The sequence below is a fragment of the Bufo gargarizans genome, chromosome 8 (genome assembly GCF_014858855.1).
Source record: "Bufo gargarizans isolate SCDJY-AF-19 chromosome 8, ASM1485885v1, whole genome shotgun sequence".
Lineage (NCBI taxonomy): Eukaryota > Metazoa > Chordata > Amphibia > Anura > Bufonidae > Bufo > Bufo gargarizans.
In genome coordinates, this window is record NC_058087.1 from 118,793,828 (window position 1) to 118,816,212 (window position 22,385).

The following is a 22,385-nucleotide window of genomic DNA, read 5'->3' on the forward strand; positions in this document are numbered from 1 at the left end:
GTGGGTCTTGAAGTACTACATGCCAGTGTTCCGTTAGCACTTCTTTGATGTATCTATTTGAGTTACTGTATTGTGTAATAAAGTTAATGCGGTCTTGTTCTTCCTGTTTTTTGATAGTTGTTGTCAGGCATTCCTCCTGGGAGTAAGCTACGTTCTTCTTGATTGCATTATTTATTAGTTTGTCTGGATAATTCTTATCATAAAACCTCTTTTTGATGATATGTTTCTGCTGTAGTCATCCTTACGCGTGCAGTTTCGTCTTATCCGTTTGCATTGGCTGCATGGGATGTTTTGCAGCCATTTTTTATGGTGAAAGCTGGAGTAATGGATGTAACTATTGGTATATACTGGCTTGAAATACGTCTTCGTGAGTATGGTATTATTATGGTTTGAGATGACTATATCAAAAAACTCAATCTCTATCCTATTAAAATTGGGACTGAAGGTGATCCCCCAGTCGGTGTAATTCAAAGACTGACTGAAGGATTTTGCGGAGGATTAATCCCTGTCCCATATAATAAATATATCATCAATATATATTTTAAAATAAATAATTTGATATTTGTAGGTAGGATGGTTAATAATATGCATTTTTTCAAATTCCCCCATGAAAAGGTTAGCAAAGGAAGGCGCTACCCGTGTCGACATAGCAGTCCCCTTGCACTGGTGGTATATATTACCATTGTATCTGAAATTGTTATTCTCTAATATGAAGCATAGGCTCTGTAATAGAAAAATTACTTGAGGGGGTTTAAAGTTGATATCTTCCTCCAAGACTGATTGGATGAATCTTAGGCCTAGGTCATGTCTTATGTTGGTGTATAATGATGTAACATCCATAGTCAGAAATGCATATGACTCCTGCCAATTGATAGTTTTTAGTTCGCTGATAAGCTGGCTTGAGTCATGGAGATAGCAAGGTAGGTTTTTAATGTACGGCTGTAGGTGTAGATCCATGTATAGGGACAGATTACTTGTGGTGCATTTGGTATTCGAGACAATTGGTCTCCCTGGGGGGGTTCTCTAAGATCTTATGGATCTTTGGTTTGTTTTGGGTAACAGAAAGTTATTTTCTTTTTTATTTATATATCCTTTACTATGAGCCTCTTTTATTAGGCTAGTAAGTTTTCACATTTATATCTGTAAAGGGGTCATATTGTGTGTCTCCAAGAATCCTCTGGGCTTCATTTTTGTAGTCAGTATAGTTTTGAATGACTATAGCCCCTCTCTTATCTGCAGGGCGGATAATTATGTCTCGGTTGTTTTTTAAATTATTGAGAGCTTTTTGTTCTAGTTTTGTTAGGTTGCCTTTATAATTTAGAATGCTTGGTTCGTTGGTGGCCTTTTTTAGGCCTGTAGAAATTAGATAAAAAAAAGGTAGGGATGCAATGACCTTGGCTTTGTAATGGAAAAAAAAATTGATTTTGGACGTACATCTATATGTCTGAGGTCTTGGTCTTCTGGATTGCTCTCTTTTTCTTCCTCTATAGTAATTTCTTTTTGTGGCAATGGGGGGTTTCGATTTCAAAATACCTTTTTATTAGGTTCCTTCTGAATTTCTGGATGTCAATGAATAATACAAAAGGGTTCACTTTGTTATATGGGCAGAAAGAGAGCCCTTTCTGAAGTAGACGGTTTTCATGCATATTGAGTTGGTATGTCGATAAATTGAATATTTTTTAAATTTGGTTACTTTTTTCTTTAAATCAGATTCATAAGTATATTACATTCAATCCAGAGTAGAATAGATATGTCATATTCTTTTTGAATGTGAAATTAATAGGAAGAAATTCAAGATTTGAAACAACTTTGTATGTAAAAAACATGGGTCCTAATAATATTTTACTATATTCAAGTTTTCATGCACCTCATGTATTTAAGAGTATACCAAGAAGTCAATTTGCGAGAATAGAAAGAATGTCTAGTACAATAGAATATTTAGAAGAAGAAAATAAACAGAAGATTAGTGAGAAATGTATAAAAAGATTATATCCAAAATAGCAAATATGGGGATATACAATTTGATGCCTGCCAATTTGCCATCACCGGTGATGGGCATGTTGCATACTAAACAGGCTCCACAGGTGGCCCAGCCTCAAAGTTATAAAATTTCACCCCTTCCAGCAGCCGGACTGGAAGCAAGCTTTTCTGACAGAAAGACCCCCTACTGGGGGCCTGAGTTGGTCAACAGCATCAAAGAAATCCCTCCAGTCTGGTATAGTGAGTTCACAAGTAATTAGGAAAAGACCGTACATAACCAAATACCTGCTACATCTTGGACATCGCGGGGCCAAGCCGGACGTTTCCCTGAACCTCCCTCGACTGTAGGACCCAGGGAAGGGGAGATAAGGATAGCTCAGAGTAGAATCCAAGCAGCAAAGGCATGTTTCGTCTCCTTATTTACCAGGGAACCAGGCACCAGAACCGCCTCCCAATGACCTTCTGGTGAGGAGTTATGATCCCAGTTGGGTTTTTGGAGTTTTAGCTACCATACCCAAGGGGATTGGGAGTAGCACCCTCCCAGGGGATGGGAGGGGCATGCCCAACCAAGGGTTAATTGCCTGTGCGAGGCAGTGGCCATTGTCTTTCTTCTGAAGGTACAGTACAGACCAAAAGTTTGGACACACCTTCTCATTCAAAGAGTTTTCTTTATTTTCATGACTATGAAAATTGTAGATTCACACTGAAGGCATCAAAACTATCAATTAACACATGTGGAATTATATACATAACAAAAAAGTGTGAAAATATGTCATATTCTAGGTTCTTCAAAGTAGCCACCTTTTGCTTTGATTACTGCTTTGCACACTCTTGGCATTCTCTTGATGAGCTTCAAGAGGTAGTCACCTGAAATGGTCTTCCAACAGTCTTGAAGGAGTTCCCAGAGATGCTTAGCACTTGTTAGCCCTTTTGCCTTCACTCTGCGGTCCAGCTCACCCCCAAACCATCTTGATTGGGTTCAGGTCCGGTGACTGTGGAGGCCAGGTCATCTGGTGCAGCACCTCATCACTCTCCTTAATGGTCAAATAGCCCTTACACAGCCTGGAGGTGTGTTTGGGGTCATTGTCCTGTTGAAAAATAAATGATGGTCCAACTAAACGCAAACCAGATGAAATAGCATGCCGCTGCAAGATGCTGTAGTAGCCATGCTGGTTCAGTATGCCTTCAATTTTGAATAAATCCCCAACAGTGTCACCAGCAAAGCACCCCCACACCATCACACCTCCTCCTCCATGCTTCACGGTGGGAACCAGGCACGTAGAGTCCATCCGTTCACCTTTTCTGCGTCGCACAAAGACACGGTGGTTGGAACCGAAGATCTCAAATTTGGACTCATCAGACCAAAGCACAGATTTCCACTGGTCTAATGTCCATTCCTTGTGTTCTTTAGCCCAAACAAGTCTCTTCTGCTTGTTGCCTGTCCTTAGCAGTGGTTTCCTAGCAGATATTCTACCATGAAGGCCTGATTCACACAGTCTCCTCTTAATAGTTGTTCTAGAGATGTGTCTGCTGCTAGAACTCTGTGTGGCATTGACCTGGTCTCTAATCTGAGCTGCTGTTAACCTGCGTTTTCTGAGGCTGGTGACTCGGATAAACTTATCCTCCGCAGCAGAGGTGCCTCTTGGTCTTCCTTTCCTGGGCGGTCTGCATGTGAGCCAGTTTCTTTGTAGTGCTTGATGGTTTTTGTGACTGCACTTGGGGACACTTTTAAAGTTTTTCCAATTTTTCGGACTGACTGACCTTCATTTCTTAAAGTAATGATGGCCACTCATTTTTCTTTACTTAGCTGCTTTTTTTCTTGCCATAATACAAATTCTAACAGTCTATTCAGTAGGACTATCAGCTGTGTATCCACCTGACTTCTCCACAACGCAACTGATGGTCCCAACACCATTTATAAGGCAAGAAATCCCACTTAATAAACCTGACAGGGCACACCTGTGAAGTAAAAACCATTTCAGATGACTACCTCTTGAAGCTTATCAAGAGAATGCCAAGAGTGTGCAAAGCAGTGATCAAATCAAAAGGTTGGCTACTTTGAAGAACCTAAATATGACATTTTCAGTTGTTTCACACTTTTTTGTTATGTATATAATTCCACATGTGTTAATTCATAGTTTTGATGCCTTCAGTGTGAATCTACAATTTTCATAGTCCTGAAAATAAAGAAAACTCTTTGAATGAGAATGTGTGTCCAAACTTTTGGTCTGTACTGTAGGTCACACCATATATCATTTTAGAAGAGACCAGGAAACTTCACTGGCATCACTGCCTCCCATGTAACTGCAGCATTAAGGCCTACACATCTATTCAGTAACTGACTTTTGCATTATCTTCTAATTCTGACTGTACTATCACCTGTATTTGCATCTCTATTGTATATATCCCTTGTGTATATATTGTTGTTGTCTAGTGTGCCATTAACCACTTTAACCCCGCTAGCTGAAACCCCCTTAATGACCAGGCCACTTTTTACACTTCTGCACTACACTACTTTCACCGTTTATTGCTCGGTCATGCAACTTACCACCCAAATGAATTTTACCTCCTTTTCTTCTCACTAATAGAGCTTTCATTTGGTGGTATTTCATTGCTGCTGACATTTTTACTTTAATTGTTATTAATCGAAATTTAACAATTTTTTTTGCAAAAAAAAGACATTTTTCACTTTCAGTTGTAAAATTTAGCAAAAAAAACGACATCCATATATACATTTTTCGCAAAATTTATTGTTCTACATGTCTTTGATAAAAAAAAAAATGTTTCGGTCCAAAAAAAATGGTTTGGGTAGAAGTTATAGCGTTTACAAACTATGGTAAAAAAAATGTGAATTTCCGCTTTTTGAAGCAGCTCTGACTTTCTGAGCACCTGTCATGTTTCCTGAGGTTCTACAATGCCCAGACAGTAGAAAAACCCCACAAATTACCCCATTTCGGAAAGTAGACACCCTAAGGTATTCGCTGATGGGCATAGTGAGTTCATAGAACTTTTTATTTTTTGTCACAAGTTAGCGGAAAATGATGATTTTTTTAATTTTTTTTTTTTTTTTTCTAACAAAGTCTCATATTCCACTAACTTGCGACAAAAAAAAAAAAATTCTAGGATCTCGCCATGCCCCTCACGGAATACCTTGGGGTGTCTTCTTTCCAAAATGGGGTCACTTGTGGCGTAGTTATACTGCCCTGGCAATTTAGGGGCCCATATATGTGAGAAGTAGTTTGCAATCAAAATCTGTAAAAAATGACCGGTGAAATCCGAAAGGTGCACTTTGGAATGTGTGCCCCTTTGCCCACCTTGGCTGCAAAAAAGTGTCACACATCTGGTATCGCCGTACTCAGGAGAAGTTGGGGAATGTGTTTTGGGGTGTCATTTTACATATACCCATGCTGGGTGAGAGAAATATCTTGGCAAAAGACAACTTTTCCCATTTTTTTATACAAAGTTGGCATTTGACCAAGATATTTATCTCACCCAGCATGGGTATATGTAAAATGACACCCCAAAACACATTCCCCAACGTCTCCTGAGTACGGCGATACCACATGTGTGACACTTTTTTGCAGCCTAGATGCGCAAAGCGGCCCAAATTTCTTTTAGGAGGGCATTTTTAGACATTTGGATTCCAGACTTCTCACGCTTTCGGGGCCCTAAAATGCCAGGGCAGTATAAATACCCCACATGTTACCCCATTTTTGAAAGAAGACACCCCAAGGTATTCCGTGAACGGCATGGCAAGTTCCTAGAATTTTTTTCTTTTTTTGGCACAAGTTAGCGGAAATTTTTTTTTTTTGTATTTTCTCGGAAAGTCTCCCTTTCCGCTAACTTGGGACAAAAATTTCAATCTTTCATGGACTCAATATGCCCCTCACGGAATACCTTGGGGTGTCTTCTTTCCAAAATGGGGTCACATGTGGGGTATTTATACTGCCCTGGCATTTTAGGGGCCCTAAAGCGTGAGAAGAAGTCTGGAATATAAATGTCTAAAAAATGTTACGCATTTGGATTCTGTGAGGGGTATGGTGAGTTCATGTTAGATTTTATTTTTTGACACAAGTTAGTGGAATATGAGACTTAGTAAGAAAAAACAAAAACCCCAAAAAATTTCCGCTAACTTGGGCCAAAAAAAATGTGTGAATGGAGCCTTACAGTGGGTGATCAATGACAGGGGGGTGATCAGTGAGTCTATATGGGGTGATCACCCCCCTGTCATTGATCACCCCCCTGTAAGGCTCTATTCAGATGTCCGTATGATTTTTTACGGATCCACGGATACATGGATCGGATCCGCAAAACACATACGGACGTCTGAATGGAGCCTTACAGGGGGTGATTAATGACAGGGGGGTGATCAGGGAGTCTATATGGGGTGATCACCCCCCTGTCATTGATCACCCCCCTGTAAGGCTCCATTCAGACGTCCGTATGATTTTTTACGGATACATGGATCGGATCCGCAAAACGCATACGGACGTCTGAATGGAGTCTTACAGGGGGGGTGATCAGGGAGTCTATATGGGTGATCACCCCCCTGTAAGGCTCCATTCAGACGTCTGTATGATTTTTTTACGGATCCACGGATACATGGATTGGATCTGCAAAACGCATACGGACGTCTGAATGGAGCCTTACAGGGGGGTGATCAGGGAGTCTATATGGGTGATCACCCCCTGTAAGGCTCCATTCAGACGTCCGTATGATTTTTACGGATCCACGGATACATGGATCGGATCCGCAAAACACATACGGACGTCTGAATGGAGCCTTACAGGGGGGGGATCAATGACAGGGAAGTGATCAGGAAGTCTATATGCGTGATCACCCCCTTGTCATTGATCACCCCCCTGTAAGGCTCCCTTCAGACGTCCGTATGTGTTTTGCGGATCCGATCCATGTATCCGTGGATCCGTAAAAATCATACGGACGTCTGAATGGAGCCTTACAGGGGGGTGATCAATGACAGGGAAGTGATCAGGAAGTCTATATGCGTGATCACCCCCTTGTCATTGATCACCCCCCTGTAAGGCTCCATTCAGACGTCCGTATGTGTTTTGCGGATCCGATCCATGTATCCGTGGATCCGTAAAAATCATACGGACGTCTGAATGGAGCCTTACAGGGGGGTGATCAATGACACGGAAGTGATCAGGAAGTCTATATGGGGTGATCAGGGGTTCATAAGGGGTTAATAAGTGACGGGGGGGGGGGTAGTGTAGTGTAGTGGTGTTTGGTGGTACTTTACACAGCTGCCTGTGTCCTCTGGTGGTCGATCCAAACAAAAGGGACCACTAGAGGACCAGGTAGCAGGTATATTAGACGCTGTTATCAAAACAGCGTCTAATATACCTGTTAGGGGTTAAAAAAATCACATCTCCAGCCTGCCAGCGAGCGATCGCCGCTGGCAGGCTGGAGATCCACTCGCTTACCTTCCGTTCCTGTGAGCGCGCGCGCCTGTGTGCGCGCGTTCACAGGAAATCACGGCTCTCGCGAGATGACGCATATATGCGTGACTCTGCGCAGAGTTGCCACCTCCGGAACGCGAATCTGCGTTAGGCGGTCCGGCGGTGGTTAAAGAGGACCTTTCACTGGTATACAAACTAAAAACTAACTCTATCTGTGGGCAGAGCGGCACCCAGGGGTCCCCCTGCACTTACTAGTATGCCTGGGCGCTGCTCCGTTCGCCCGGTTTAGGCTCCGGTGTCTCAGCGCCATCTGTTGTATTGGACTGATTTTTTGTAGGAGGCGTGTCCCTTGCTGCAGTGCTGGCCAATCACAGCACACAGCTCAAAGCCTGGTTTTGAGCTGTGCGCTGCAATTGGCCAGTGCTGCAGCAAGGGACACGCCTCTTACAAAAAATCATTCCAGTACAACAGACGGAGCTGAGACACCGGAGCCTATACCGGGCGAACCGAGCGGCGCTCAGGCATACTAGTAAGTGCAGGGGGACCCCTGGGCGCCGCTCTGCCCACAGATAGAGTTAGTTTTTAGTTTGTATACCAGTGAAAGGTCCTCTTTAAGGTGACTAAATATACAATTCAATCTTGGGTTGTTCTCTTATCTCGACTCCCGAATCCACACGTCTGTGTCTCAGTTTAATGTTACATGCTACCCGGGCCTGTTTCTGGCCCAATATAATTCCTAGTTAACAGACCGGGATTATATCTTATGAGGAACTGGTGGCAGTCTACAGGGCTGGAAGGCTCTGTTTCACTGGGGCAGTGAAAGGGCTCCCTAAGCCTGTCGGGGTTGTGAGCATGTGTTGTGCCATACCGAAGGTCGCTGACCGTGGTTGTGGTATGCTACTTCGAATGCTTGTGAACACACTGTTGCTCTTAGACAAGCCAGCTGAGTGCATAAGTAAATAGAATTTAAAAAATGCACATACACAGGTGGTATGTTGATTGTTTGAAATCATGGACTAACATTTTATATATTTTATATCTATATTTTTTTATTTATTTTTTGTCTGCTAAATAAAAGCAATGAAGATTAAGCATTAGGGATGAATAAAGCTAGATTGGTGTTGATTGTTGGTAGTCAGAACTTGCAGTTAAGCAGAAAATGCTGCCTGCACTAAGATACAGATAATCAAATTACAGATGCTCATAAATTAGAATGAATAATGGCTTTTGTCTAATAATTACTGTTTTGATAAGTAACTTTTTTTTTTTTTTTCTATTTTAAAGAGAAAGTTACAAAGCATTGTGGTTCAAATGGATACTGGTTCAGGCATCCAGACAGTAATAGAACATGGACAAATTATACACAGTGTAATGCCTTCACGATTGAACGAGTAAAGGTATGAGTTTTTGGAACCCCATTAAATAGATGTCAAATTCTGATATATAGAATTTCATGTGAAAAAGTAAAGGGGGGCTTTAAGACACAATGACGTAACCTGTTTACACAACACATGCCACAGATTATCACTGTTTGGATTATCAACTATATCGGATTAAGCATTTTGACTGTAAATTAGTTATTAGCATATCATTTCTGGCTAGGATTCAATGGCCATGTGTTTTTGTTAAAAAAAAAAAAAAAAGGTTAACTTACCACCTGTTTCATATGCTGTTTTCCTTATTACCGGTATGTTAAATTATAAATCCATAAATCAGTTTAAAATACTCAACATCCACATGATGCCAAGATTTTCAGCTTTCTTGCAGACACGAGACTACCGCCCTACATAGCCTTATCTTGATTGGTCCCAATTTAGACTTACACTTGCTTATATAATGAGATAAGAACAAATGGTCCTTGATGCCACTCACAGCTGAAACCCCATCCACATGTGGTGGTAAATGGCCAGGTGATTTTGAAGGGAATGCCTCAGTTACACCAACAAAATCATATTGTCTTTGGCTACCTCATATAGCCGGGCTTTGGGAACATGTGGCATTCGGACCATAATACCAACAGCTGCAACGATATGTGGTGGAAACCATACCTACATGCGACCGCTAATGACCACATAAATTTGTGGGAAGTGAGGCAATAACTTCTAAATCATGTTTCCGATGGCCATCACATATGGATGGGGTTTTGAAAAGTAACCAGATGCACACGTGTAGATATTTATACAACCCCTAAGATTCAGACTTTTTTTTTTCTCTTTTGTAGACAGCCCTAAATTTGTTCTACCTGACCATTATTGGACATGGATTGTCGATTGCATCACTTCTGATATCTTTAGGAATTTTCTTTTACTTTAAGTAAGTGGTTATAGGTTTGTCACAAATGAAATAAATATATTTCTCTTTTGAAGTAGATGAGTTGGAAACTGAAAAATGCCTCCCCACAGGAGGGGGGATCGTCTAAAACTTAACTTTTACTATGGTATAATTTAAAATTCATCCAAAAAATACAAAAAGGCGCCACAAAACACTGACAAAAATATATATTCACAATACTGGTGTCAATATAAATGGTAGACCGTATATATCAGTCAGGAAATAAATAAAAAGGAACTGTCTTACCAATTCTTGTCCATAGAAGGTTGCTCTATAGTCCATATACTTGATGTATGTACCATAGAGGGTACATCTGTAAATTTGTAGTCATCTGGGTACGGGTGTCCGTTACAGGTGATTCGGTATATTCCGGGTAAAGCTATCCCTAGTATACCCTATATTAAGGAAATTCTGGAAGGGAATCTATAAAACCTTACCTACCTATACAGAGCACCCACCCCAAAAGGGGCGACCCCATCTGGAACCTGCCCCAGTGCTTGGCTAATTCCCTATTTTAAACCTGAGTTTACTTCCGTGACATGCTTCTGTCTCAATAGTCAGACTCATCAGGGGATGAGCTCAGAGTAAATATTAATTCCAATTGAAGGAAAAAAGAACCTGAAGAAACAAAATAGATCGTCTCTGCAGTGGCTGGAGACGGCTGGCCCATATGAGAATAATAAACACCCTTCCAGTGGGAACTGGGTGTAACAGAGGGCCTCCTGATTACTAGAGGTAAATCTACACTGAATGTGGTGCTCGTATCCTGGGTTGCAGGCCCATACATCCAAGTAGAAGAAGTGGATCAGCACTTACTTTTTTATGTTAATAAATCATTTTATTTTTTTTTTCTTCCCATAAGTGAAATACAGGCAAGATGCTTGTTTGAAAAAAGCTGTTTAGCCAAAATGCGTCACATTTGTCTATATTCTGCTTATGGCAATAAAGTGAAGATGTATTAGCGTCAAAATTGAGTGCTGATTAACTTTTTCTACTTGACTATCATAAATCACTATGATACAGTCAGTTCTGATCAGGGGGCCATGGTTAGCCAGGGAGATGCTTCTGACACATATGGCCTGCGATTCCCACCCCGACAACAGTTGTGTGCATGAGCCCTAAGTGTAGGGACAGCTGCTGATTAGTAGCAGTTGTTTCTTTCTGCAAATTCTCCCATCAACTCAGATAAAATAAACCTTAGGTTGCATTTACACGACCATGGGACAGCTCTGCCTGTTTTTTGCGGACTGCAAACCGCGTATCCGCAAAACATGGGCTCCGGTTGTGTGTACACCGCGATTGACTTCAATGGGTCTGTGATCCGCAAGATCTGGCCAACGATAGGATATGTATTTTACGGAGCAGAGACACAGACCCAGAAGCACACCAAAACTATGTCCTATATTTGGCCTCATCTTGTGGTTCATGGACTCATTGAAGTCAATAGGTCTGCACTGCAATGTGGGGTACACACGGCCGGTGACCGTGTTTTACAAATATGCAGTTTGCACTCCACAAACTGACATGACCACATGGTCGTGTGATTGCGGCCTAAGGCAGAGGCAGTGGCATAACTGATTGGGCCCCAAGACAATTTTTAGAATGAACGCCCCCCCCCCCCCCCCCTTCCCTCAGTAACTTCTTCGCAGCCCTCTCCTTTCATGCAACCCTAAATTCTGTGACTAGTAAAGATCGCTCTCTGAGATGAGGCCCGGCAGATGCTCTGTTTGTTTCCTACAGTGTATGTACGGTCACTGTGTATATATATAATGTCATTATTTAATACTGTTGAGCGGGCCCTGAAAATAAAATCAATTGGTCCTCCTCCTGGGTGGGCCCCTTCTGAGTCAGGGCCCCAAAGAAGCCACTTCCCCTATAGATACACCCCTGGGCAGATGAATCCTAAGCTATGCTTTGCACAACAGTGTGGTGACCCCCCTCACCTCAGGTTTGTGCATGGTATTGAAGTATATTTTGGTCCTCCCCCATGCCTCCTTAGTCTCCCCTTCAGCCGCTATAACTTTTCTCCTTGACCATGTCCTCTCTTTTCAGTAATAAAATGTATTCTTTTTGTGCTTCAGTTCTCTCCCCTTCTTACTTTTTTTCATGCGCCGTGCCTTTCTATTCAATAATAGAATCCCACTTTTACACCCCAAACTTCAATATTTTATAGACCGTATAAATTAAATGTTAAAATACATGTATTTTAAAATACTACCTAGTAATACTCATCCTTCAAAATAAAAGGTCTCATACAGCTATATTGAAGAAAAAATTCAAATGTTGTGAATGCTGGAGCACAGAGGGGATACATTTTCCTGGTCCTTAAAGGGACTCTGTCACCAGTTTCTAACCCCCACTTTTAAAACTATTGTTCTGTCCATGGAGCCCTTGTGATTACTAAGGTGTTCTTATAAGCTAAATCTGCTGGCTCGTTTTGATAAAAAAAACCTTTTATCTAACCTGTCAGTCATGTAGTTAAGGTGCCCAGGGCGTTTCTCATGGTCTGAAGATGCCGCCGCCGTTGGTGCCCAGCTCCTCCTCTGCTCTGGTCAGCGCCGCCTGAATATCAAGAAATACGCCTCCGGCTCTCCCTCAGTCCCCCCTCCTTCTTTTCTAAGATCCCGCGTGTGCGCACAGGCCTGTGCCTGATGCGCCCGTGCGGACTTTTCGATTCAGCCTCATTGAGCGAAGTGTGCATGCGCACTTTGCTCAACCTCCCGATAACGCGAACACTGCCGCACGCGCGGGATCTTAGAAAAGAAGGAGGGGGGAGTGAGAGAGAGCCGGAGGCGTATCTTATGATTTTCAGGCGGCGCTGACGAGAGCAGAGGAGGAGCTGGGCACCAACGGCGGCGGTGGCGGGCGGCATCTTCAGGCCATGAGAAACGCCCTGGGCACCTTAACTACATGACTGACAGGTTAGATAAAAGGTTTTTTTTATCAAAACGAGCCAGCAGATTTAGCTTATAAGAACACCTTAGTAATCACAAGGGCTCCATGGACAGAACAATATTTTTAAAAGTGGGGGTTAGAAACTGGTGACAGAGTCCCTTTAAAGAAGTATTCTGGTTTTAATAACTGCATTTATTTCTTAAGACAATAGGATGTAGAACAACTTTGTAATAGGCATGTATTTACAATTGTACATGCAGACCTTTATTGGATCCATCCAATTGCCTTTCCCTAAAGAAAAAATATGGTATAGTCCATTGTCCATTTTTGTCCTGTAAAATCCATCCGTAAGAGAGCTGGATAGGACTAAACATTGCGTCAGTGAGAAGTTTATAAATGCAGAGAATCTCACATTTCAAATACAAATTATGTATAATATATATTTCAAGCCCTTTGTCCCCTCTCCCCCATCCCCAACTCCCCTACCGCTTTCCATTAACCCCATCACCCCTATAAACCCGGGGAAAGCAAGAAAAAAAAAAAGGGGGATTTTTTTTTTCTTTATCTGTTTTTTAAACCAAAGTACCGTATTTTTCGCCGTATAAGACGCACTTTTTCTCCCCCCAAAATTGGGGAAAAATGCCCCTGCGTCTTATACGGCGAAAGTGAGCGGGGACTCGGGGAGGGACTGGGAGGAGGAGTTGGGGGCCGGCAATAGCGGCGGGGCAGTGCAGTCACTGTACTATAGCCCCGCCGCTCCGGTATACTAATATAATATGTCTTATTTAATTAATAGTTATTAAATATGCCCCTTTATTCCTAATACTACCTTAAATCCTAAGCGCTTCAGTATGCAGGCCGGGCGGGCGGCAGCGTAACTCCCTGATGTCAGGTGCCTGCGCCGCCTACTTTATGAATGAAGCAGGCGGCGCAGGCAAGTGACGTCAGTGAGTGACGCGCCGGCCGCCCGGCCTGCCTGCCTCCATTGTACTGAAGAGGTTCGAATGTAAGGTACTATTAGGAGTTGGGGGGCATGTTTAATAACTATTAATTGAATAAGACATCTTATATTTGTATACAGGAGCAGCGGGGGATCTGTGGATGGCACAGTTATGGGCTGGGAGGGCCTGTGGATGACACATATATAACAGTGCCATCCACAGATCCCCCCTGTAACAGTGCCAGCCACAGATCCCCCTGTAACAGTGCAAGCCACAGATACCCCCATAACAGTGTCCATCACAGATCCCCCCCATAACAGTGTCCGTCATCCACAGATCCCCCCCATAACAGTGTCCATCATCCACAGATCCCCCCATAACAGTGTCCATCACAGATCCCCCCCATAACAGTGTCCGTCATCCACAGATCCCCCCCATAACAGTGTCCATCATCCACAGATCCCCCCATAACAGTGTCAGTCATCCACAGATCCCCCCATAACAGTGTCCGTCATCCACAGATCCCCCCCATAACAGTGTCCGTCATCCACAGATCCCCCCCATAACAGTGTCCGTCATCCACAGATCCCCCCCATAACAGTGTCTGTCATCCACAGATCCCCCCCATAACAGTGTCCGTCATCCACAGATCCCCCCCATAACAGTGTCCGTCATCCACAGATCCCCCCCTTAACAGTGTCCGTCATCCACAGATCCCCCCCATAAGTGTCCGTCATCCACAGATCCCCCCCATAACAGTGTCAGTCATCCACAGATTCCCCCCATAACAGTGTCCGTCATCCACAGATCCCCAGTAATAGTGCCATCCACAGACCACCATTAGTTCCAAACCCACCAAACACACAGCACACCTTTTGGTTAAAACATTTTTTTTTCTTATTTTCCTCCCCAAAAACCTTGGTGCGTCTTATGGGCCGGTGCGTCTTATACGGTGAAAAATACGGTATACGTTTTTTGGAAAACTTTCTCTTTTAAAAATATTTGAAGTATATCAAAGAAAGTAGGAAGTGTCTGGATAAAAACGGATATGTTTAACAGATTAAAACGTATTGTCTTACGTTTCCATCCGTCTTCCATTTACTGCAAATTAAAAAAGTTTATGTATGCTATGCTGTTCTGTCCTGCAAAATAAACATACAGAAGCATAAACGGTGACAAAAGAATGCACTTTCAAACTATGTTTGCCTAATTATAGTCTATGGGTACGTCAAGCTATATGTTTGTATACGTTTTTTCTGTTTACAAACATATCCGCTTGACATAGAGCAAAATTGAGATGTGTACAAGACCATATCAGGTGAATAGTAGTGTATTGAGGAGCAAAACATGTACAGTAACATGTGTTACCTGCGGCAGCCCCTCATGTCTGTCAGTGTAGAAGCAGATCTGTGTGGGTGCTGTTTGCTTTTTGCATTAAACTTTATTAACAACATGACAACTAGAGTTGAGCGAACACCTGGATGTTCGGGTTTCGAGAAGTTCATCCGAACTTCCCGGAAATGTTCGGGATCCGAACTCGACCCGAACTTCGCCCTGAACCCGAACCCCATTGAAGTCAATGGGGACCCGAACTTTTCGGCACTAAAAAGGCGGTAAAACAGCCCAGGCAAGGGCTAGAGGGCTGCAAAAGGCAGCAACATGTAGGTAAATCCCCTGCAAACAAATGAATTAAAATTAAATAAAAATTAACCAATATCAATTGGAGAGAGGTCCCATAGCAGAGAATCAGGCTTCATGTCACCCACCACTGGAACAGGCCACTGTCAGATATTTAGGCCCCGGCACCCAGACAGAGGAGAGAGGTCCCATAGCAGAGATTCAGGCTTCATGTCATAGCAGAGAATCATGCTTCACGTCACCCAACACTGGAACAGGCCACTGTCAGATATTTTTAGGCCCCGGCACCCAGACAGAGGAGAGGTTCATTCAACTTTGGGTTGCCCCGCAATATAATGGTAAAATGAAAATAAAAAGAGGATTGAATGAGGAAGTGCCCTGGAGTACAATAATATATGGTTAAGGGGAGGTAGTTATAAATGTCTAATCTGCACTAGGGATGGACAGGTCCTGTGGGATCCATGCCTGGTTCATTTTTATGAACGTCAGCTTGTCCACATTGGCTGTAGACAGGCGGCTTCGTTTGTCTGTAATGACTCCCCCTGCCGTGCTGAATACACGTTCAGACAAAACGCTGGCCGCCGGGCAGGCCAGCACCTCCAAGGCATAAAAGGGGTTGACAAAACTTTTCCACATCTCTGCCATGCTAACCCTGCCCTCAGAGGAGCTGGCCGTGACACAGCTGCGTTGGCGACCTCTTGCTCCTCCTCTGCCTTCGCCTTGGGCTTCCACTTGTTCCCCTTTGACATTTGGGAATGCTCTCAGTAGCGCGTCTACCAACGTGCGCTTGTACTCGCGCATCTTCCTATCACGCTCCAGTGCAGGAAGTAAGGTGGGCACATTGTCTTTGTACCGGGGATCCAGCAGGATGGCAACCCGGTAGTCCGCACACGTTAAAATGTGGGCAACTCTGCTGTCGTTGCGCAGGCACTGCAGCATGTAGTTGCTCATGTGTGCCAGGCTGCCCAGAGGTAAGGACAAGCTGTCCTCTGTGGGAGGCGTATCGTCATCGTCCTGCATTTCCCCCCAGCCACGCACCAGTGATGGGCCCGAGCTGCGCTGGGTGCCACCCCGCTGTGAACATGCTAAATCCTCATCCTCCTTCACCTCCTCCTCGTCCTCCAGTAGTGGGCCCTGTCTGGCCACATTTGTACCTGGCCTCTGCTGTTGCAAAAAACCTCCCTCTGAGTCACTTCTAAGAGACTGGCCTGAAAGTGCTAAAAATGACCCCTCTCCCTCTTCCTGGGCCACCTCCTCTTCCATCATCGCCCTAAGTGTTTTCTCAAGGAGACATAGAATTGGTATTGTAATGCTGATAACGGCCTCATCGCCACTGGCCATGTTGGTGGAGTACTCGAAACAGCGCAACAGGGCACACAGGTCTCGCATGGAGGTGAAGTGGTGCTGTTCCGCAGTGCGACTGACTCGTGCATGCTGCAGCTGAAACTCCACTATGGCCTGCTGCTGTTCGCACAGTCTGTCCAGTATGTGCAAGGTGGAGTTCCACCTGGTGGGCATGTCGCATATGAGGTGGTGAGCGGGAAGGCCAAAGTTACGCTGTAGCGCAGACAGGCGAGCAGCGGTAGGATGTGAACGCCGGAAGCGCGCGCAGACGGCCCGCACTTTATGCAGCAGCTCTGTCATGTCGGGGTAGTTGGGAATGAACTAAAAAAGTAGATTCTCCGGCTTCACCTCGCAGTGCGTATTTTATTAGGAAACGTGCTTAAAAACCAAACATCAGGCTCATTTCATTAACATGTTTCGGATCAACATATATTACAGATCCTTCCTCATGACACAGAGAATAAGACTGACAAATCTTATATACAGAGTAAAAGCAGTGTTTCAGCTGTGGATTATTAATTGGCAATTAGACTGCTTTAACCTCACCCACAGTAGTTGTGAATGAACTTCTGCACCACCAAATTCAGCACATGCGCCAGGCAAGGGATGTGTGTCAAACCGGCTAGTCCCAGAGCTGCGACGAGATTTCGCCCATTATCGCACACCACCAGGCCGGGCTTGAGGCTCACCGGCAGCAACCACTCGTCTGTCTGTTGTTCAATACCCCGGCACAACTCCTGGGCAGTGTGGGGCCTGTCCCCCAAAGAAGGCAAAGAATGATGCCCTGCGATCCTTGGCGGCGGAAGGACGTGCACCAAACAGCTCTCCGCCTGAGGCCCAGCCGCCACTTCATTTACCCAGTGTGCAGTTAGGGAGATATAGCGTCCCTGGCCGTGCTTACTGGTCCACGTATCTGTGGTTAGGTGGACCTTGCCACAGATGGCGTTGCGCAGTGCACACTTGATTTTGTCGGATACTTGGTTGTGCAGGGAAGGCACGGCTCTCTTGGAGAAGTAGTGGCGGCTGGGAACAACATACTGTGGGACAGCAAGCGACATGAGCTGTTTGAAGCGGTCTGTGTCCACCTGCCTGAATGACAGCATTTCATAGGCCAGTAGTTTAGAAATGCTGGCATTCAGGGCCAGGGATCGAGGGTGGCTAGGTGGGAATTTACGCTTTCTCTCAAATGTTTGTGAGATGGAGAGCTGAACGCTGCCGTGTGACATGGTTGAGATGCTTGGTGACGGAGGTGGTGGTGTTGGTGGTACATCCTCTGTTTGCTGGGCGGCAGGTGCCAACTTTCCTTCAGAGGCGGAGGAAGAGGCTGAGGTGGCAGCAGCAGAAGAGGTAGCAGGGGGAACCTGAGTGAGTTCCTTGTTTTTAAGGTGTTTACTCCACTGCAGTTCATGCTTTGCATGCAGGTGCCTGGTCATGCAGGTTGTGCTAAGGTTCAGAACGTTAATGCCTCGCTTCAGGCTCTGATGGCACAGCGTGCAAACCACTCGGGTCTTGTCGTCAGCACATTGTTTGAAGAACTGCCACGCCAGGGAACTCCTTGAAGCTGCCTTTGGGGTGCTCGGTCCCAGATGGCGGTGGCCAGTAGCAGGCGGACTCTCTTGGCGGCGGGTGTTCTGCTTTTGCCCACTGCTTCCTCTTTTGCTACGCTGTTGGCTCGGTCTCACCACTGCCTCTTCCTCCAAACTCTGAAAGTCAGTGGCACGACCTTAATTCCATGTGGGGTCTATGACCTCATCGTCCCCTGCATCGTCTTCCACCCAGTCTTGATCCCTGACCTCCTGTTCAGTCTGCACACTGCAGAAAGACGCAGCAGTTGGCACCTGTGTTTCATCATCAGAGACGTGCTGAGGTGGTATTCCCATGTCCTCATCATCAGGAAACATAAGTGGTTTTGCGTCAGTGCATTCTAGGTCTTCCACCGCTGGGGAAGGGGTAGGTGGATGCCCTTGGGAAACCCTGTTAGCAGAGTCTTCAAACAGCATAAGAGACTGCTGCATAAGTTGGGGCTCAGACAGTTTCCCTGATATGCATGGGGGTGATGTGACAGACTGATGGGCTTGGTTTTCAGGCGCCATCTGTGCGCTTTCTGCAGAAGACTGGGTGGGAGATAATGTTAACGTGCTGGATCCACTGTCGGCCACCCAATCGACTAATGCCCGTACCTGCTCAGGCCTTACCATCCTTAGAACGGCATTGGGCCCCACCAAATATCGCTGTAAATTCTGGCGTTTACTAAGACCTGTGGTAGTTGGTACACTAGGACGTGTGGCTGTGGCAGAACGGCCACGTCCTCTCCCAGCACCAGAAGGTCCACTAACACCACGACCATGTCCGCGTCCCTTACTAGATGTTTTCCTCATTGTTCACCACAATAAGAAAAAAATATTTGGCCCAATGTATTGAATTCAAATTCAGGCCTTTTTTTACAGGCACCTAACACTATCTGGCTATCTATTTAGGTACCGTATTACACTAATACAGGCACAGCAGTAACGACAGATTTAGCTGAATATAAATTGTAGGCCTAGTATTTAGGCGCTGGATGACAGGTATACGTTTATGGACAGAATTAGACTTGGAAATGCACGGTAGCGTGTGAAGTTATTGAGGATGACCCTATCCGCACCTTCAATCTAATATACCCTTTTATGGATAGATTTAAATTTGGCCTGATACAGCAGAAACCACTGATTTAGGGAATTGCTAAGTTGGGAATTGTATTTGAACCCAGAACAAAAACTGTGCTTTGGCGGACACTAAATAACTTGACCAGCCACAGCAGTAAACACAGATTTAGCTGAATATAAATTGTAGGCCTATTATTTAGGCGCTGGATGACAGGTATACGTTTATGGACAGAATTAGACTTGGAAATGCACGGTAGCGTGGGAAGTTATTGAGGATTACCCTATCCGCACCTTCAATCTAATATACCCTTTTATGGATAGTGATGAGCGGCAGGTGCCATATTCGATTTCGACGAAATTCGCGAATATTCGATAGAATATTCGTTTTATATTCGTCGAAATCGAATATTCGTCATTATTCTTGTTATCGCGATTAATATGCGATTTAAATAATCGAATTTCGATTTTAACTTAAAGGCTACTCTCCTATTGAAATCGCAATTCGATTTTTTCAAGTTATAATAATCGAATTTCGATTTTAACTTAGCACTGCTATATGCCATATTAGTTAGCCTAATATGGCATATAGCAGTGCTAAGTTAAAATCGAAATTCGATTATTATAACTTGACATAATCGAATTGCGATTCCAACTTGGACCTGGTTTACTATATGGTTGGCTTCAATGGCTTGGTAGAATTAGCGAATTGACGAATATATTCGTTATATTCCACAAAACGAATATAACGAATGTATTCGTCATATTCCACAAAATGAAAATAACGAAGTATTCGTCATATTCCACAAAACGAAGATAACGAAGTATTCTGCATCTTCGTTTTAGCTACCTATTCATCAATTTCGCTAATTCTAGCAATGATATAGGAAAGTTGACTATAGAGACAGCTAAGTTTAATTCGCTATGCGATTATATTACTGCTTTTTTTTTAAATAAATAGAATAATTATAATACCTGATAATTATTATAATTATACTATTTATAAAAAAAAGCAGTCATATAATCGCATAGCGAATTATACTTAGCTGTCTCTATAGTCAACTTTCCTATATCATTGCTAGAATTAGCGAAATTGATGAATAGGTAGCTAAAATGAAGATGCAGAATACTTCGTTATCTTCGTTTTGTGGAATATGACGAATACATTCGTTATATTCGTTTTGTGGAATATGACGAATACATTCGTTATATTCGTTTTGTGGAATATAACGAATATATTCGTCAATTCGCTAATTCTACCAAGCCATTGAAGCCATATTCCATGCTTATGGAGCGTCCCCATCACCATTAGAACGACTCCATATACTAGAATGTACTGTCGGATTTGAGAATTACGTTGAAATCGCAATTCGATTTTTTCAAGTTATAATAATCGAATTTCGATTTTAACTTAGCACTGCTATATGCCATATTAGTTAGCCTAATATGGCATATAGCAGTGCTAAGTTAAAATCGAAATTCGATTATTATAACTTGAAAAAATCGAATTGCGATTTCAACGTAATTCTCAAATCCGACAGTACATTCTAGTATATGGAGATGTTCCCATGGTGATGGGGACGCTCCATGAGCATGGAAGTCGGCAGAAGCGGCAACGGGCACTGACTGGAGCAGCCAGGAAGCCAGGAATCCAAAGGACAGGTAAGAACAACTTTAGGGAAGTGGGAAAGAAAAAAATATAACAATAAAAAAAAAAAAAAAAGAATATTCGAAATATCGAATTTATATCACTATATTCGAAATATTCGCGAATTAGCGAAGTGCCGATATTCGCGAAAAAAATTCGATATTCGAATATTCGCGCTCAACACTATTTATGGATAGATTTAAATTTGGCCTGATACAGCAGAAACCACTGATTTAGGGAATTGCTAAGTTGGGAATTGTATTTCAACCCAGAACAAAAACTGTGCTTTGGCGGACACTAAATAACTTGACCAGCCACAGCAGTAAACACAGATTTAGCTGAATATAAATTGTAGTCCTATTATTTAGGCGCTGGGTGACAGGTATACGTTTATGGACAGAATTAGACTTGGAGCTGTACCGTAACGTGTGAAGTTATTGAGAATGACCCTATCAGCACCTTCAATGTAATATACCATTTTATGGATAGATTTAAACTTGGCCTGCTACAGCAGAAACCACTGATTAAGGGAATTGCTAATTTGGGAATTGTATTTCAACCCAGAAAAAATATATATCCTTTGCCAGACAGCAGACAGTATTACAATTGGCTAGCCACAGCTGAAACACCAGATTTAGGGTACTGCTATTTTTGCAATTGTATTTCACCCCTCAATAAAATAGCAAGCACAGCCAAGCCCCTGATGTAGGATATAGCAACAAAAAAAAACACACTATTGATGGTTAAATGGACTTGGTGGCAGCTTGTGCTGGCGCACCACAAGACACAAAATGGCCGCCGATCACCCCAGAAAAAGTGACAAAAAAACGCTCTGGGCAGCCTTAAAACATTGAGCAATTAAATAGCAGAGGTTGAATGATACACAGCTGTACATCGATCACTTCAGTAATTGTTTTTGAAGACTAAATCACTGCCTAATCTCGCCCTAACAGCAGCAGCTGCATCCTATCCCTACACTGATCAGAGCAGAGTGACGTGCGGCGCTACGTGACTCCAGCTTAAATAGAGGCTGGGTCACATGCTGCACTGGTCAATCACAGCCATGTCAATAGTAGGCATGGCTGTGATGGCCTCTTGGGGCAAGTAGTATGACGCTTGTTGATTGGCTGCTTTGCAGCCTTTCAAAAAGCGCTGAACACCGAACCCGGACTTTTACGAAAATGTTCGGGTCCGTGTGACGAACACCCCAAAATACAGTTCGGGTTCGCTTATCCCTAATGACAGCATCACTTAGAGACAGGCACATGATGTAGTTACTGTAATAACTACAATAAAAATCATGATTCCACTACTGGTCCTTTTACATATCACATGAATGTGCCCCCAGCACTTGGATGTCATGTAACACTGCTGCTTACTGAATTTCAGAAATCGCATGATGTGTAGTGTATCACACATTGTATGATTTCCTATTATATAAACAAAAACTAAAAAATCAAATACTCCTTTAACCTCTTCAGGACACATGACGTACCGGTACAGCATGTTGTCCTGGTACTTAAGGACACATGACGTACCGGTACGT

At 43.5% G+C, this 22,385-nt stretch overlaps 1 protein-coding gene across 4 annotated transcripts in view; it reads left to right on the forward strand.

Moving 5' to 3' along the window:
• The window catches only part of CALCRL (calcitonin receptor like receptor), a 472,379-nt gene that overhangs the window by 276,210 nt on the left and 173,784 nt on the right, over positions 1–22,385 (forward strand). For all 4 annotated transcript variants that reach the window (XM_044302866.1, XM_044302867.1, XM_044302868.1 and 1 more), the window contains 2 exons: positions 8,685–8,797; positions 9,622–9,713. In XM_044302866.1, coding sequence (XP_044158801.1) covers positions 8,685–8,797; positions 9,622–9,713 — 205 coding nt within the window. The remainder of the gene's footprint in view (positions 1–8,684; positions 8,798–9,621; positions 9,714–22,385) is intronic.